This window comes from Schistocerca nitens, chromosome 2 (genome assembly GCF_023898315.1).
Source record: "Schistocerca nitens isolate TAMUIC-IGC-003100 chromosome 2, iqSchNite1.1, whole genome shotgun sequence".
Taxonomy (NCBI): Eukaryota; Metazoa; Arthropoda; class Insecta; order Orthoptera; family Acrididae; genus Schistocerca; species Schistocerca nitens.
In genome coordinates, this window is record NC_064615.1 from 419012018 (window position 1) to 419027155 (window position 15138).

Consider the following 15138-nt stretch of genomic DNA (forward strand, 5'->3'; position numbering starts at 1 on the left):
TGCTGTGGGATGACACAAGTTCGTTGCAGAGCGTATATTGATTACTCTTCGGATCCCGTCGGGATTTTAAACTGACTGATGACGGTGTGTGCAGGACAACCCGTACAGTGTGGGCCGGTGCGGCGACTGCCTGCGCGACCGCGCGGACAAGCTGGTGGTGCTGGAGCCGGCGGGCAACGCGTCGTCGCCGGTGTCGGCGGTGCTGTCGGCGTGCCTGTGCCACGGGGGCGCGCAGCTGCCGCCGCTGTCGGTGGTGTCGCGCGGCGAGCGCCTCACGCTGGAGCTGCGCGTCGACGCGGCGCACGCCGCCTCCAGCTACTTCAAGCACGCGCCGCCGCTGTTCGAGGCGCGCTACCGCTTCGTGCACGCGCCGCTGTGCGGGCCGCCGCTGCTGCCGCCCGCCACCGACGGCGAGCTGCGCTTCCCCAACTTCGAGGCGCTGCTGGGCTTCGCGGAGCCGCCGCGCTCGCTGCACTGCATCTGGCGGCTGGCGGTGCGGCCGGAGCGCCACCTCTGGCTGCACTTCGAGGACGCGCGGCTGGCGTCGCGCGACTGCCGGCTGTCGGTGTCGCTGCCCGCGCGGCCCGCCCCGCTGCTCTTCGCGTGCGGCGTCAACGCCAGTGCCTTGCAGGAGCTGCCCGTCATCGCGGCCGCCGACCTGCTCCCGCCGGACGCCGCCGCCGGCGACGACTCGCCGCACGTCACCGTCGAGTTCGTCTCGTCTGCCTGGAGCGCCGCGGACTACTTCAGGATGGTCTGGACCGAGCTCACCAGGGTCGAGGTCGTTCAGGCACGTACATCTCATAGCGTGAAATCCAGTAGGGTTCTCACAACGAAAACCGTCAGGTGTCGCACATACTAATTCGAGCATTCATTAAGCGAGTATGACGTGGGGTGGCATTAACGTCACTACGTTACTTTTGGCCGTTCTTCTCATTCTGCGGCGTGGCTTGGTGCAAAGTCACATTCGTGGGCACGGTGTCAATCCACGTACTCTTGTCTTTGGGTGGCGCGGGGACAAGTTCGATGTAGCAGTGGATCGCGGATATAAGTGGAAACTTTTTTGGCGGACCCGGATCAATTGTCAGCTGCAGGCGACGGGCAAGAACAAAATAATAATGGCTAGCAGCCTCTTTTTCACCAACGATTCAGGGTTATACTTATAACTATTCCGAAGTCGAAATCAAAAGGCCTCTATCTATCTCACTACTGTTATGGAAAAATCCTACATTCGGCCGGTGGACAGGAACAGGTTCACCTTCCATTGCTCACACTTCGTCAATTTGGACAGCAAGAAGTCAGCTATATACTTCAACATCAATAGGAAAGGAATCACACCAAAACATCACACTGCAATTTACACGGTACAAGAAATAAAATTTATTGAAATGAATTAACGCTAACCAAGTCCGTCAATTTTAACCTACACAACCTCCAGCTAGCTAATGACTCAACGCTCTCCTGTAAACTATAAAACTAAACTCCTCCCACACAGGCCATGAAGTCCCAAAGGTATCGACCGGCCGCCTTGTCATCCTCTCAGCCCACAGGTGTCAGGGGATGCGGATATGGAGGGGCATGTGGCCAGCACACCGCTGTCCCGGCTATATGTCAGTTTCCGAGACTGGAGCCGCTACTCCTCAATCAAGTAGCTCCTCAGTTTGCCCCACAAGGGCTGAGTGCACCCTGCTTGCCAACTGCGCTCGGCAGACAAGTGCTAGCGCACCCCGACAGCGCTTAACTTCCGTGATATGACAGGAACCGGTGTAACCACTGCGGCAAGGCCGTTGCCCACGCTCTCCTCTAATGTCTCCCTATTTACCGTGTAAGTCCACGATCACTAGTCCGTAAAACTCGTTGAGACAAGCAGGAAAATGGTAAATAGAACTCCTCGGGAACGCACATCGGATTGATTACAGAGGATTACCCACTCCGGAATCTTGATATACTCAACGAAAATTCCACCTTCGCCCAGAAGGCACAAAGCTTTTCCACCCCACAAGTGTTGCCAGTCGACTCCTCGACTTCACATAATTGTAGGCCTTTCAGCCAGTCAGAATCAAGAGAAGAATATAGGAATTTTCAAGGGACATTTCCCTCTCCTGATTACTGGTCTCCTGTAAGGTGCTGCCTCCTGGCAGGATGTTTAGAATGTACGCTGCAAACACCGCCCATCGTGCGGAAATTACTCTTCGTGTAAGCCCGCCAAATGTGCCCCGGTCAAAACTAATTTAGCAGGGAGAAGGTAAGGACTAGATTGTCAGCTCTAGACTGAAAAAAATCCCCCTTTCCCCTGCGGGTGCTTACTCGCCGAGACAACAACGTTACCGTACGGAGCTAGCACGTTTCTGCGACTATGAGAAACCTTAGGACGCGCTGTGTCTTGTTCCCTGCCATTGTCACAGTAGATGCGTGTCCGCCTCCTGGTATCAATTTGCAACAGTCCTCGTACACCTTGCACCCAGCATTGCTGATTACAAGTTGATGATTCGTCAGTGAGTACCGTGTAGTTACACTGGTTAAAACCATTTCATTTGGGGAGGAAAGTTGATGTTTGTGCTTGAACCAACCTCCTCAAGTAGTTAGGCAGTCTCCTGCTTGATCCGTGTTGCAGTTCTTCTGAATGTGTTCCTCAAAGGCGGTAGCGTTATCGTGCTGTAAACTTGTAGTGTCAAGCTACTAGGTTTGCGAATACTTATCCTGAACATATATAACAATGTATGTACAGGGTGTTTCAAAAATGACCGGTACATTTGAAACGGCAATAAAAACTAAACGAGCAGCGATAGAAATACACCGTTTGTTGCAATATGCTTGGGACAACAGTACATTTTCAGGCGGACAAACTTACGAAATTACAGTAGTTACAATTTTCAACAACAGATGGCGCTGCAAGTGACGTGAAAGATGTAGAAGACAACGCAGTCTGTGGGTGCGCCATTCTGTACGTCGTCTTTCTGCTGTAAGCGTGTGCTGTTCACAACGTGCAAGTGTGCTGTGGACAACATGGTTTATTCCTTAGAACAGAGGATTTTTCTGGTGTTGGAATTCCACCGCCTAGAACACAGTGTTGTTACAACAAGACGAAGTTTTCAACGGAGGTTTAATGTAACCAAAGGACCGAAAAGCGATACAATAAAGGATCTGTTTGCAAAATTTCAACGGACTGGGAACGTGACGGATGAACGTGCTGGAAAGGTAGGGCGACCGCGTACGGCAACCACAGAGGGCAACGCGCAGCTAGTGCAGCAGGTGATCCAACAGCGGCCTCAGGTTTCCGTTCGCCGTGTTGCAGCTGCGGTCCAAATGACGCCAACGTCCACGTATCGTCTCATGCGCCAGAGTTTACACCTCTATCCATACAAAATTCAAACGCGGCAAATCCTCAGCGCCGCTACCATTGCTGCACGAGAGACATTCGCTAACGATATAGTGCACAGGATTGATGACGGCAATATGCATGTGGGCAGCATTTGGTTTACTGACGAAGCTTATTTTTACCTGGACGGCTTCGTCAATAAACAGAACTGGCGCATATGGGGAACCGAAAAGCCCCATGTTGCAGTCCCATCGTCCCTGCATCCTCAAAAAGTACTGGTCTGGGCCGCCATTTCTTCCAAAGGAATCATTGGCCCATTTTTCAGATCCGGAACGATTACTGCATCACGCTATCTGGACATTCTTCGTGAATTTGTGGCGGTACAAACTGCCTTAGACGACACTGCGAACACCTCGTGGTTTATGCAAGATGGTGCACGGCCGACGTCTTTAATTTCCTGAATGAATATTTCGATGATCGTGTGATTGCTTTGGGCTATCCGAAACATACAGGAGGCGGCGTGGATTGGCCTCCCTATTCGCCAGACATGAACCCCTGTGACTTCTTTCTGTGGGGACACTTGAAAGACCAGGTGTACCGCCAGAATCCAGAAACAATTGAACAGCTGAAGCAGTACATCTCATCTGTATGTGAAGCCATTCCGCCAGACACGTTGTCAAAGGTTTCGGGTAATTTCATTCAGAGACTACGCCATATTATTGCTACGCATGGTGGATATGTGGAAAATATCGTACTATAGAGTTTCCCAGACCGCAGCGCCATCTGTTGTTGACAATTGTAACTACTGTAATTTCGAAAGTTTGTCTGCCTGAAAATGTACTGTTGTCCCAAGCATATTGCAACAAACGGTGTATTTCTATCGCTGCTCGTTTAGTTTGTATTGCCGTTTCAAATATACCGGTCATTTTTGAAACACCCTGTATATGCTTGTGTGTGTGTGTGTGTGTATTTTCGTCATAACTATCTGATCGATTTCAACCAAATTTGGTACAGTTATTACTTATTACCTGGGAAGAAGTATTTCTAGGGTTAGAACCACATAGGTATTCTTCACGTGCTATCACTTTTCTGTTTTTCTTACATCTATCCGAGTTCTCAAAAACTTCATCTGATTTTCACGACCCTACTTTTTAGCCTGTCTTTCTTTCATGATTCAGGTTCTGCAGCGAAGTACTGTATAGATGAGTAATACGTTTGGCGTATTAGCTTCTACTTTTATGTGCGACTTCTTTGTCCCACATCACTCTGCGCCCTCTCCAGTCGTCATTACTAGCGAAAACGTGCTGGTGAGGGTGGTATGTAGCAGTGACACGGTCGTTGCAGGTGGACGTGTGCACTTAGATAAACGTCGCTAATGCTCTTTGCAGTAACCTTGCGTCTCCGTGGATGTGTCCCTCACGGAGATTATACAGTACAGCGGTCGGCGCGTTGATAGCACTCACCTTGACTGCAATGCGGATCGCTACAAACAATGAAAAGCCTCTTCAGTTGGAACTTCCGGGCTCATAGGCTGTGGTCACTGTATAAAATTTTCAGCTAACGTTTCGTCTCCATCTACGGGAGACAAAACGTTAAGTGAAAATTTTATACATCGACCACGGCCTCTCAGACCGTAAGTTTCAACTGAAGACAACACCTGCCGTGAAAGTCTACTTTGTATGAATGAAAAGGCTCCTTGGTTATTGACAATGAACATTCATGTTTAAGGATAGCAACACACTTTTTTATCATTGTAATTATCTTTGTGGAACATATCACAATCACTCTGGATAACCATCACACGAAACTGAAATAAAAAGCAATTAAAATCACTAATAATTACAGCGCAAGCCCACACCATATGCAGTACGTGTTTCTCCATGCACGTTCACCCCCAGACTGGCTTATCCATCCCCTTGCGGTAGGCCGTCCTGAAGTCATCATTCTCGAGTGCTACGCAGTCAGAGGCCAGAACAGCGTGCTCTGGACAGCTAGTGGGAGACGAGAAGCGTTTTTCTCAGTCGTTTCGCGTGTTCGACCACGCATTCAGTGTAGCACAACAAAAAATTTCCTTTTTACATAGAACCAGATTTCTGGATAGCTGGAGTCCACAGAGACTGAATTGTATTGAGAATAATTTCTGTCGAAATTACCTATTTCAGGTGGCATCAGCAACCCTCAGAACTACAAAAGAAATAAGCAGATTCCGTAATAATTGAATCAAAGTAATTTATATTCTGTTCCATTTCGAACTTTGTTATAAGTTGTCTTTAATGTGACTACTGCTTATTTAACTACCTGTTCTAACGCCAACAAGTAGTGCCTCAGCATTAGGCCTACATAGCGTAGTGGAGTCGTTGGCATTTGTTCTGTAGTACATGATGTTATCTGCTATATGTCTATTTTCTTTAATGATTCCTTCTCTATGTGGTACTTTTTATTCGGAATGAAATTTTAAGGGATGTGAACTACTGGCGTACTGCCATACTATAAAGTAATTTACCTGCTTGCTACAAATGCATCACATCTGTGACATAATGTACGGTAATTACAGTGTTTGTAATGCAGTTTTATACATGTTATGGACTAATGAAGTAATATATATGTTCTGCTAAATTTTATACTGAAAAACCTTTTGTAGAAATGTGTCAATGGAAAATTAATAATTAGTCACCAGCCCACAAGGAATTAGCTTTTATATGAAACATCCTCCGCCTGTATATTCAGAAATGTTCAAATGTGTCTGAATTCCTAAGGGACCAAACTGCTGAGATCATCGATCCCTAGACTTACACACTACTTAGACTAACTTATCCTAAGAACAACACACACGCCCGTGCCCAGTGCTGCAACTGAACCACGACCTGTAATTTGCCACATGGCATTACTTTGTTATATTGTACTTTAACTGTGCAACTTTAACTGCGCAAATTTTCCATAATTTTTTAAAACTAATTTGCCTTTTAGATCTGTAGATGGGCGGTGCTGGCCGAAGACGGTAATTTTGTTAAAGATAAGTGTGACCATCAGGATAATTAAATTACTCACATAATAGTTTCCACATACAGCGTTATTTAACTGGAACGACTGTTTCCCAGTAGACTGATATCATGTTCCAATAAGTGTGCAGACTTTTGTGGCTGTTGTCACTGAAGGTGAAATCTTCTATGATATCAGGAGGCTTTATTTGCCTCTGTCTGTTTCTTAATCACGGTGGGCGTTTCGACCCCACTGCTAGCATATTCTGATGTTGACGGTAGAGTGAAAAGTGCTAACCGTGTTTAGCTAACCTCGGATACCTGAAGGTACTGAAGAAAATCCCAGTAAGGGCATGGGGCATGTCTAGTGTGGGGGCAGTTATCCAATACAACTCTAAAAAATAAAAATAAAAAGTAAAAACGACCGATGCACCACGGCGGGAAGTCAGGGCCGGAAATCAGTAGATGTGATGTACGTAGAGACAAAGCAATTGTAACAATTTTAGAAAAACTGATGATATATTCAAGAGAAAGAGCTTCACAAAATGAGCAAATCAGTAACGCGTTGGTCCACCTCTGGCCCTTCTGTAACGAAACTGCGCGCTTAGCATCGACGACATACCAATGCGCAGCAGGGACCGATGACCGTAGCAGTCTGGTCCCTTTAATCCCACAAACCAACCAATGCGCAGCAAGGAATCGGTAGATGACATTCCAGCAAGGTCGTTGGATCTCTCCCCATGAAATGAAATGACATCCCAGACCATTACACCTGTTTGTTGGGCCTGGAATCTCATTGATCAGAGTACAGATGTTGTCATTGATGGCCGGCCGGTGTGGCCGAGCGGTTCTAGATGCATCAGTCTGGAACCGCGAGACCGCTACGGTCGCATGTTCGAATCCTACCTAGGGGAAGGATGTGTGTGACGTGCTTAGGTTATTTAGGTTTAAGCTGTTCTAAGTTCTAGGGGATTGATGACCTCAGATGTTAAGTCCGATAGTGCTCAGAGCCATTTTGTCATTGATGGTCCCCGCTTCGAACTGAGTCCAGATTACAAGCGAAGGCGTGTCTGGAGATGTCCCAGGCAGTGGTGGGGAACCGACATGACTGTCGCCCAGCATACATCCCGACAACCGGGAGCGACGCTGTGGGGTGCCATTCCTTTTCACAGCAGAGCCCTTTTCGTTATCGTCCGCACCACCCTTAGAGTACAGCAGTACGTCGACGATATTCTACGCCCCATTTTGTTGCCCTTCTGAGCAAACCATACTGGGCTTACATTTCAGTAATTTCTACTGCTTGTCATCGTGCTTGCCGAACCCTATCTTAGCCAGCAAGGTCGTCGGGTCTCTCCCCATCTGAGAGCGTTTGGAGCTTTATGGACAGGGCCCTCCACGCATCTCGGGATTTTGACGATCTAAAGGGTCAATTGGACAGAATTCCGTTTGACATCGCTCAATTGGAGATCCAACAATAACTTCTTGCGTAAGGGCTACAGGTGGCCATTAAAATCGCTACACCAAGAAGAAATGCAGATGATAAACGGGTATTCATTGGACAAATATATTATACTAGAACTGACATGTGCTTACATTTTCACGCAATTTGAGTGCAAAGATCCTGAGAAATCAGTACCCAGAACAACCACCTCTGGCATTAATAACGTCCTTGATACGCCTGAGCATTGAGTGAAACAGAGCTTGGATGGCGTGTACACGTACAGCTGCCCATGCAGCTTCAAAACGATACCACAGTTCATCAAGAGTAGTGACTGGCGTATTGCGACGAGCCAATTGCTCGGCCACCTTCGACCAGATGTTTTCAGTTGGTGATAGGTCTGGAGAATGTGCTGACCAGGGCAGCAGTCGAACAATTTCTGTATCCAGTAAGGCCCTTACAGGACCTGCAACATGCGGTCGTGCATTATCCTGCTGAAATGTAGGGTTTCGCAGGGATCGAATGAAGGGTAGAACCTCGGGTCGTAACACATCTGAAATGTAACGTACACTGTTCAAAGTGCCATCAATGCGAACAAGAGGTGACTGAGACGTGTAACCAATGGCATCCCATACCATCACGCCGGATGATACGCCAGTATGGCGATGACGAATACACGCTTCCAATGTGCGTTCACCGCTGTGTCGTCAAACACGGATGCGACCATCATGACGCTGTAAACAGAATCTGGATTCATCAAAAACATGACGTTTTACCATTCGTTCACTCAGGTTCGTCGTTGAGTACACCATCGCAGGCGCTCCTGTCTGTGATGGATTTTCAAGGGTAACCGTAGCCATGGTCTCCGAGCAGATAGTCCATGCTGCTGCAAATGTCGTCGAACTGTTCGTGCAGATGGTTGTTGTCTTGCAAACGTCTTCATCTGTTGATTCAGGGATCGAGACGTGGCAGCAGGATCCGTTACAGCCATGCGGATAAGATACCTGTCATCACGACTGTTAGTGATACGAGGCCGTTGGGATCCAGCACGGCGTTCCGTATTACCATCCTGAACCCATCTATTCCATATTCTGCTGACAGTCATTGGATCTCGGTCAACGCGAGCAGCAATGTCGCGATACGATAAACCGCAGTAGCGATAGGCTACAATCTGACCTTTATCAAAGTCGGAAACGTGAAGGTACGCATTTCTCCTCCTTACACGAGGCATCACAACAACGTTTCACCAGGCAACGCCGGTCAACTACTGTTTGTGTATGAGAAATCGGTTGGAAACTTTCCTCATGTCAGCACGTTGTAGGTGTCGCCACCCGCGCTAACTTTGTGTGAATGCTCTGAAAAGCTAATAATTTGCATATCACAGCATCTTCTTCCTGTCGGTTAAATTTCGGGTCTGTACCACGTCATCTCTGTGGTGTAGCAATTTTAATGACCAGTAGTGTAATCATCCAATTTTTCTGAAATTGTGATCATTTGTTTGATTGTACGTGTACTTCACATCTACCGATTTCCGTCCTAATGGTATTGTCCATTCACGGTGCGGTCGAATTGTATTACGGTTCGCCTCTAGCCGGCCGGGGTGTCCGAGCGGTTCGAGGCGCTACAGTCTGGAACCGCTCGACCGCTACGGTCGCAGGTTCGAATCCTGCATCGGGCATGGATGTGTGTGATGTCCGTAGGTTAGTTAGGTTTAAGTAGTTCTAAGTTCTAGGGGTCTGATGACCTCAGATGTTAAGTCCCATAGTGCTCAGAGGCATTTGAACCATTTTTGAACAGTTCGCTTCTCGCTTGTAAGTTCTCAGTTTGAGTTGCCTGTTGAGTTACCTGGTGTACACGTGAACAAATCAATCAGCAGGATTCCGGGTCGGCGCCGTCGTCGGGCGAGGCCGGCGAGGACGGGGAGGAGGCGTCGGCGCCGTCTTCCTACTACGTGACGCGCGCCGACGCGGCCGAGGACTGCGAGTTCCCGTGCCCCGGCGACGCGGGCTACTGCATCCCGGCGCGGCTCGTCTGCAACGGCGTCACCAACTGCCCGGCCAACGCGACGCTGGCGGCGGCCCAGGGCGACGAGGGCAGCGCGCTCTGCACGCGCCCCGACGCCGCCGACGTCAACTGGCTGGCCGTCGCGCTGTCCGCCGGCGCCGCCGCGCTGCTCGCGCTCGCCGCCTGCGTCGCCATCGTCTGCCGCTCCTGCTGCGCCGGCGGCGCCGATGCCGACAAGGCCGTCGCCGGGGACGTCGCGGCGGGAGGAGGCGTCGGCGTCGGCGGCGGCGGCGGCGGGGGCGGCATAGACGACGAGCGCGCCTACGACGGCTACCGGCGATGACTGCGGCGCGGCGGCGGCCGGCCTCGCAAGCCGCCCCCGGCCGGCACTGCCGCCGCCCCCGCTCCAGCTGCCCCCGCGCCACCGGACAGGCTGCTGCCACCCCGGCAGCCGTCGCACAAGGCGGCCCGGCTGCCGGCCACGGCCCGCTACCGGCCGCCGCCGTTCCCCAGCCAGGAACTCTATTACTGAACTGTCAGCTGCCGCCGGCGCCACCTGCTGGCGGCAACTCGGGCGCCTCGGGAAAAGTGATAGCGTGTTGCGTGGTCCAAGCGTTGCTCGGAAGCTACATATTCGTCATTCACTGGAACACCTTGGTATCCCCTTTCATGAAGTAGCTTCGTCAGGCCCTCGGATGCAAAGTGGGGAGAATTATCAACAGAGTAATGGAGCTAAGATAGGATCGCTAGAGATGTACGAAACAGTTATCGTTTTATATCCCTGATGCTAGTTCCAAAGAATTCTTACAAAGAGCTCAAACATTACAGAGTACACGCGCCTTGTGATTCCGTACTGGGCAAGGCCGCGAATTTGCAACCCGAAGCTGTCAAATACTCGACATCCGAGAGTTTCGCGCCGTTACTTGATTTATTCGTTCGTGAAACGCTAGATGGCGCCTTGTTACCGGATTCTAGTACACTCTAGTAAGACATTGGTATTTCTTAGGTACAGTGGGAAGGTCTGGCAATCCACAAACAATAAAGTAACTCTAACAGGTTCTAAACAGTAATATTAGGCGACGATAGATGACTCTACCGAAGACAACAGCTCAAGAGATACAGACGAGAATTCGAGAGATTGGTACGACTCCTTTAGGATTAGCCAGCTGAGCCTTCAGAAGGTCGTAGAGCTCTTCTACCTGGAGGTAAACGGCATTTCAAGGCCCAACTTTAAGACTAACTACTTCCTGTTTGGAAAACATAGCTCGATATCTACACTTATAATGCAGTTCGACAGATAAGGATTCAGTTCCGCGTTCTAGCACAAGATGGACCACTGTGGTCCGGCTGACCACGTGTCATCGTCCGCCAAAGGCGTCATCAGACGCTTTATGGAAGGATATGTGGTCAGCAGAACGCTCTCACGTTCGTCGTCCTGTTTCTTGACCTTGTAACCGTTACTAATCGGTCGAGTAGCTCCTCAGTTAACCCATGCCAAGGAAAAAAAATCCGTAGCTGTATCGGGAAAGGAACCCGGATTCTTCGCATGGCTGTTACCCACGCTGACAACTCAGCTTCGGACGCGGACAGTTGAGTTTGTAACAGTATTTAAATTTCCGAAATTATTTCTGGTAATTTAAATTCTGTAATACATTATTCAGAAATCTACATTAATATGTTTTTTCGGGCGACTCCACCTCAGAGCCTATAAGTTCGATTGGGCACTCCATCTGGGTGTCCATAAAGTCTCTTTTCAAATTCAAAAATTATTACACGAGCAGTTGAAAAGACAGTTATGTGAAACAGTTCTTCCCAATGAACGATTGGTAGAACAACCGTTAGTAGTATTTCTAAAGGCAGACAGTTTATGTTGCGAGAGAACCATTACTTTTATTAATGCAAAATTTATGGTGCATTAAAATTTTCTGATGATACCCCCACAAGGGCGAAACTCATCAATAAATATATTGTTTACCCTGCTACGAAGACGGTTTTCCTTTCGAAATATATGTGAATTTTATTACAAAGTGAAATATATGTATTTAAACGTATTGTCTAAATTAACAGACCTCTAAAAGAACACCGTAAATTGCACAAAGCATGTTAACATGGTACTAGATTTCTTGTCATGTTCACCGTAAGAGACGATCGTCAGCGGTAATAATTGCATCAATAATCTTCACTTGAGATCAGAGATGCCCCGCACTTTTGCTTGATACATAATGTCTTTAACTTATATGTCTGCAGGCTTTCGTGGCCTTAAGTCTGAAATCTTCTGAACAGTTAGTCCGTCATAATACTCCTCAGGCTGGTGAAATATTTGACATTTCGATCCTTCTGCTGGGATCTTCTTCAGGATTCTTTTGTGTTCCCAGGCGGCTGAACAATGTGGGAAACCAGGGTCGCCTCCACTTATAAAATTCTTTTTCCTACGCTTTTAAGAAGTGGAGTTACAGTTTCAGTTGAGTTGACAGTTACAGGCTTCCCGACTTTGTGACTACCCGCGAAGAAACATCACGAAGCCACTTCGGTGTCCGGCAATAATATTTTGACAATATATTTTCCGGAGGTGGTGCCTCACAGCTAACACGTGTTTGAAAAATGTCACGATTGTCGCCTCGAGCCGGCCGAGTGGCCGAGCGGTTCTAGGCGCTTCAGTCTGGAACCGCGGGACCGCTACGGTCACAGGTTCGAATCCTGCCTCGGGCATGGATGTGTGTAATGTCCTTAGGTTAGTTAGGTTTAAGTAGTTCTAAGTTCTAGGGGACTGATGACGTCAGAAGTTAAGTCCCATAGTGATCAGAGCCATTTGAACCATTTTTTTATTTTTGTCGCCTAGAGATCCTGACAAAATCCTATTTTTGACGATCAGCTTCGGTCAACAAACCGTCATTGTCACCAGGTTGTAAGAGAAAGAATTTTATCAGATGCTCGAGACGGTAACATTACATTTTTTCAAAAATGTTGATAACATTCCCCCTCTATTTTACTATCTGCCAATAGAATTTAACCAATGTTGATGCCCATCAATGCCAACTTCGAAGCTTTTATAGAGTAATTCCTCTAAGAACGCATGGCGAAACGCCCTGTTATAAAAGCCCAGGACACTATTTTTTACAGTGTTCAGCCACCCAGGGATATCTGAACAATCCTGAAAATGATCGCGGAAGAGGGCTGGAAACTTCGGGTAATCTAGTCTGCAGTGGAATATGAAGCGGCTTAACACCTCCATGTATTTTAATACCAATCTTGAATATATCCTGATGGAAAAGAGGCGAGTGGAGTAATATCTGCTGAACGAAATACGCAGGAAACATGTTACCCATGCCAATGCACAGATCTGCAAATTTTTCATCTAACACGACACTAACTTACGGTCACCAAGGGGGTGGTGATCCATCTTGCTGGAAAATGGTGGTTGGTTGAAGGTCATGTAGTTGAAGTGCACGAATTCCGTCAAAAGGACTAAGTGCACATATGCAATTATTATTGTCTCGCCGAATAATAACTGACAAATGGTGCCATTAATCATCATCTCAAGTCATACATTCACCTTCGGACTATCTTCCTGAAGCTACCTAGTCATGTAGAGGTCTTCTGACCTCCAGATTCTCCTACAATGTTTGTTACTTCGCTGAAAGACGAAACGTTGCCGTACACTGAATCAAACTCGTGTGAGGAATGTTTCATCGCCAAACATTTGTACCAGCACTTAACTATTAAATCGTTTTGTTCTGGTTTACCATTTAGGTCCATTTCTTATAACAATTACTCTTTAACTGTGTAGAATCGCAAATTTAATTTACGGCTATGTGTTCTGTTGAAAGTAGTAGATGTGAATGTCTGGAAGCAGAAGGGAGGCTTTCTGGGATTCCAATCACAGGCTTGTGTTCCATGATCGATGTTTTCCTCAGATTTCCTTTGTCGTCATTCCTCTCTTTATCGAAGAGTACCCATTCCTCCATAAATTTCTTTTGCTTTGCTGGAATTGATGTACGTGACGTTGGATCTCTTCCATACTTATACATTCTGCTATTTCACTGAGTCTGCATGTCCGAGTTTGTTTCAGTAAACCATGAGACACACTGTCTTCTCTTGATAAGGAGCCTGTTAGTATGGAGTCTAGTTGACAGTGTCTTATCCATTAACAGGCAGGTGAGACATAGTAAAGTAATACGATTAAAAACCTCAATAATCACTAAGTAGGTGGTACATGTCCTATGAAGATACCTTGCCAATTACCTTTGTAATAAATTATTGAAATTGTAAAGACATTTTGTGGGCACCCTGTACAAGGGATTATTGACTGAAATGCCTGGAAACATCGTAAGTATTTCATACACGAGAGCAGCTTTTCACTGCCCTCAATAAAAGACTGGATGGAACGTTTAATTGGTTGTCTCTACTACATCAACAGAACAACACATAGTTCCTCAGGGACATGCAAAAAGTTTGATGGAGTCCAGTATCGATGAATACATGCTGAAACAAGTACAGTTCGGATGTTTGCAAAGTAGTATTACAATCTAATTTAGGAAGTGGCTCTGAACATTGAGAAACTGTATATACCGAGTGAACATTGTTACGTATAAAATGTATTACGGTGATCAGTATTAAAGGAAGATGAAATGTATTACAGTATCGTTTTGGACGGCATAGAAGTTTATTGATTACATCTCCATTACAGAAATAGAATAGATGCCTCAGAAGGATCTGTACCGAAAACGCAACTTCCCTGAAGCCAGAAATACCATTCCAGCAGGTACCACAAAATGAAACGAATTGATTGAGGAAAAGAGTTAGCAATGGAAACAAATCAGCTGGAGCTAGTTGCAGTGATTCGAAATTTTCACTTAATTATTTCGGAACTTAGCTGAGATAAATTAAAATCCTGTCACTAATCGTGTTATGGACTCTGTGATACTGAGTATAGTACACAAATACAGCGTTATGTAACTCAGGTGACCTCTCACGTATAATCAGTAAAATAATGCATTTTTTCGTTCATCCTACCTACGATGTGACACTAAAAGACAAGAAAGGAAAACACTCGGTTGCGTTCGTTCACTCACAGTTGGACTGTTTTACATGATTCTGCAAAGGGACCACAATTTTAGAGAGAAGTGGTCTATTAATCGATATTTATTCCTAAAAAGATTAACTACACGGTAAGGAACGCCGATGAAAATGTATTTTGACCTAAAAATCTTGTAGTGCTCATTCATGGTGATTCAACGCTAACTGTTGTGATACAAGCTAATCGACTACAATACACATTCATGAACAAGTGCTAAGTGAGTGTGTGTGGATCAGAAGATTAGCTAATATGGACAGAAAATAAATATTTCTGCACAATCATCAGCTTTAACACATTCTTCAAGAGCATACTCTGTGCGGTT

At 46.9% G+C, this 15138-nt stretch overlaps 1 protein-coding gene across 1 annotated transcript in view; it reads left to right on the forward strand.

Moving 5' to 3' along the window:
* The window catches only part of LOC126235059 (uncharacterized), a 90437-nt gene extending 80355 nt beyond the window's left edge, over window positions 1-10082 (forward strand). Inside the window, exons 6-8 of the mRNA XM_049943795.1 lie at window positions 95-666; window positions 4498-4510; window positions 9612-10082. Coding sequence (XP_049799752.1) covers window positions 95-666; window positions 4498-4510; window positions 9612-10082 — 1056 coding nt within the window. The remainder of the gene's footprint in view (window positions 1-94; window positions 667-4497; window positions 4511-9611) is intronic.
* Window positions 10083-15138: the final 5056 nt, after the last annotated feature.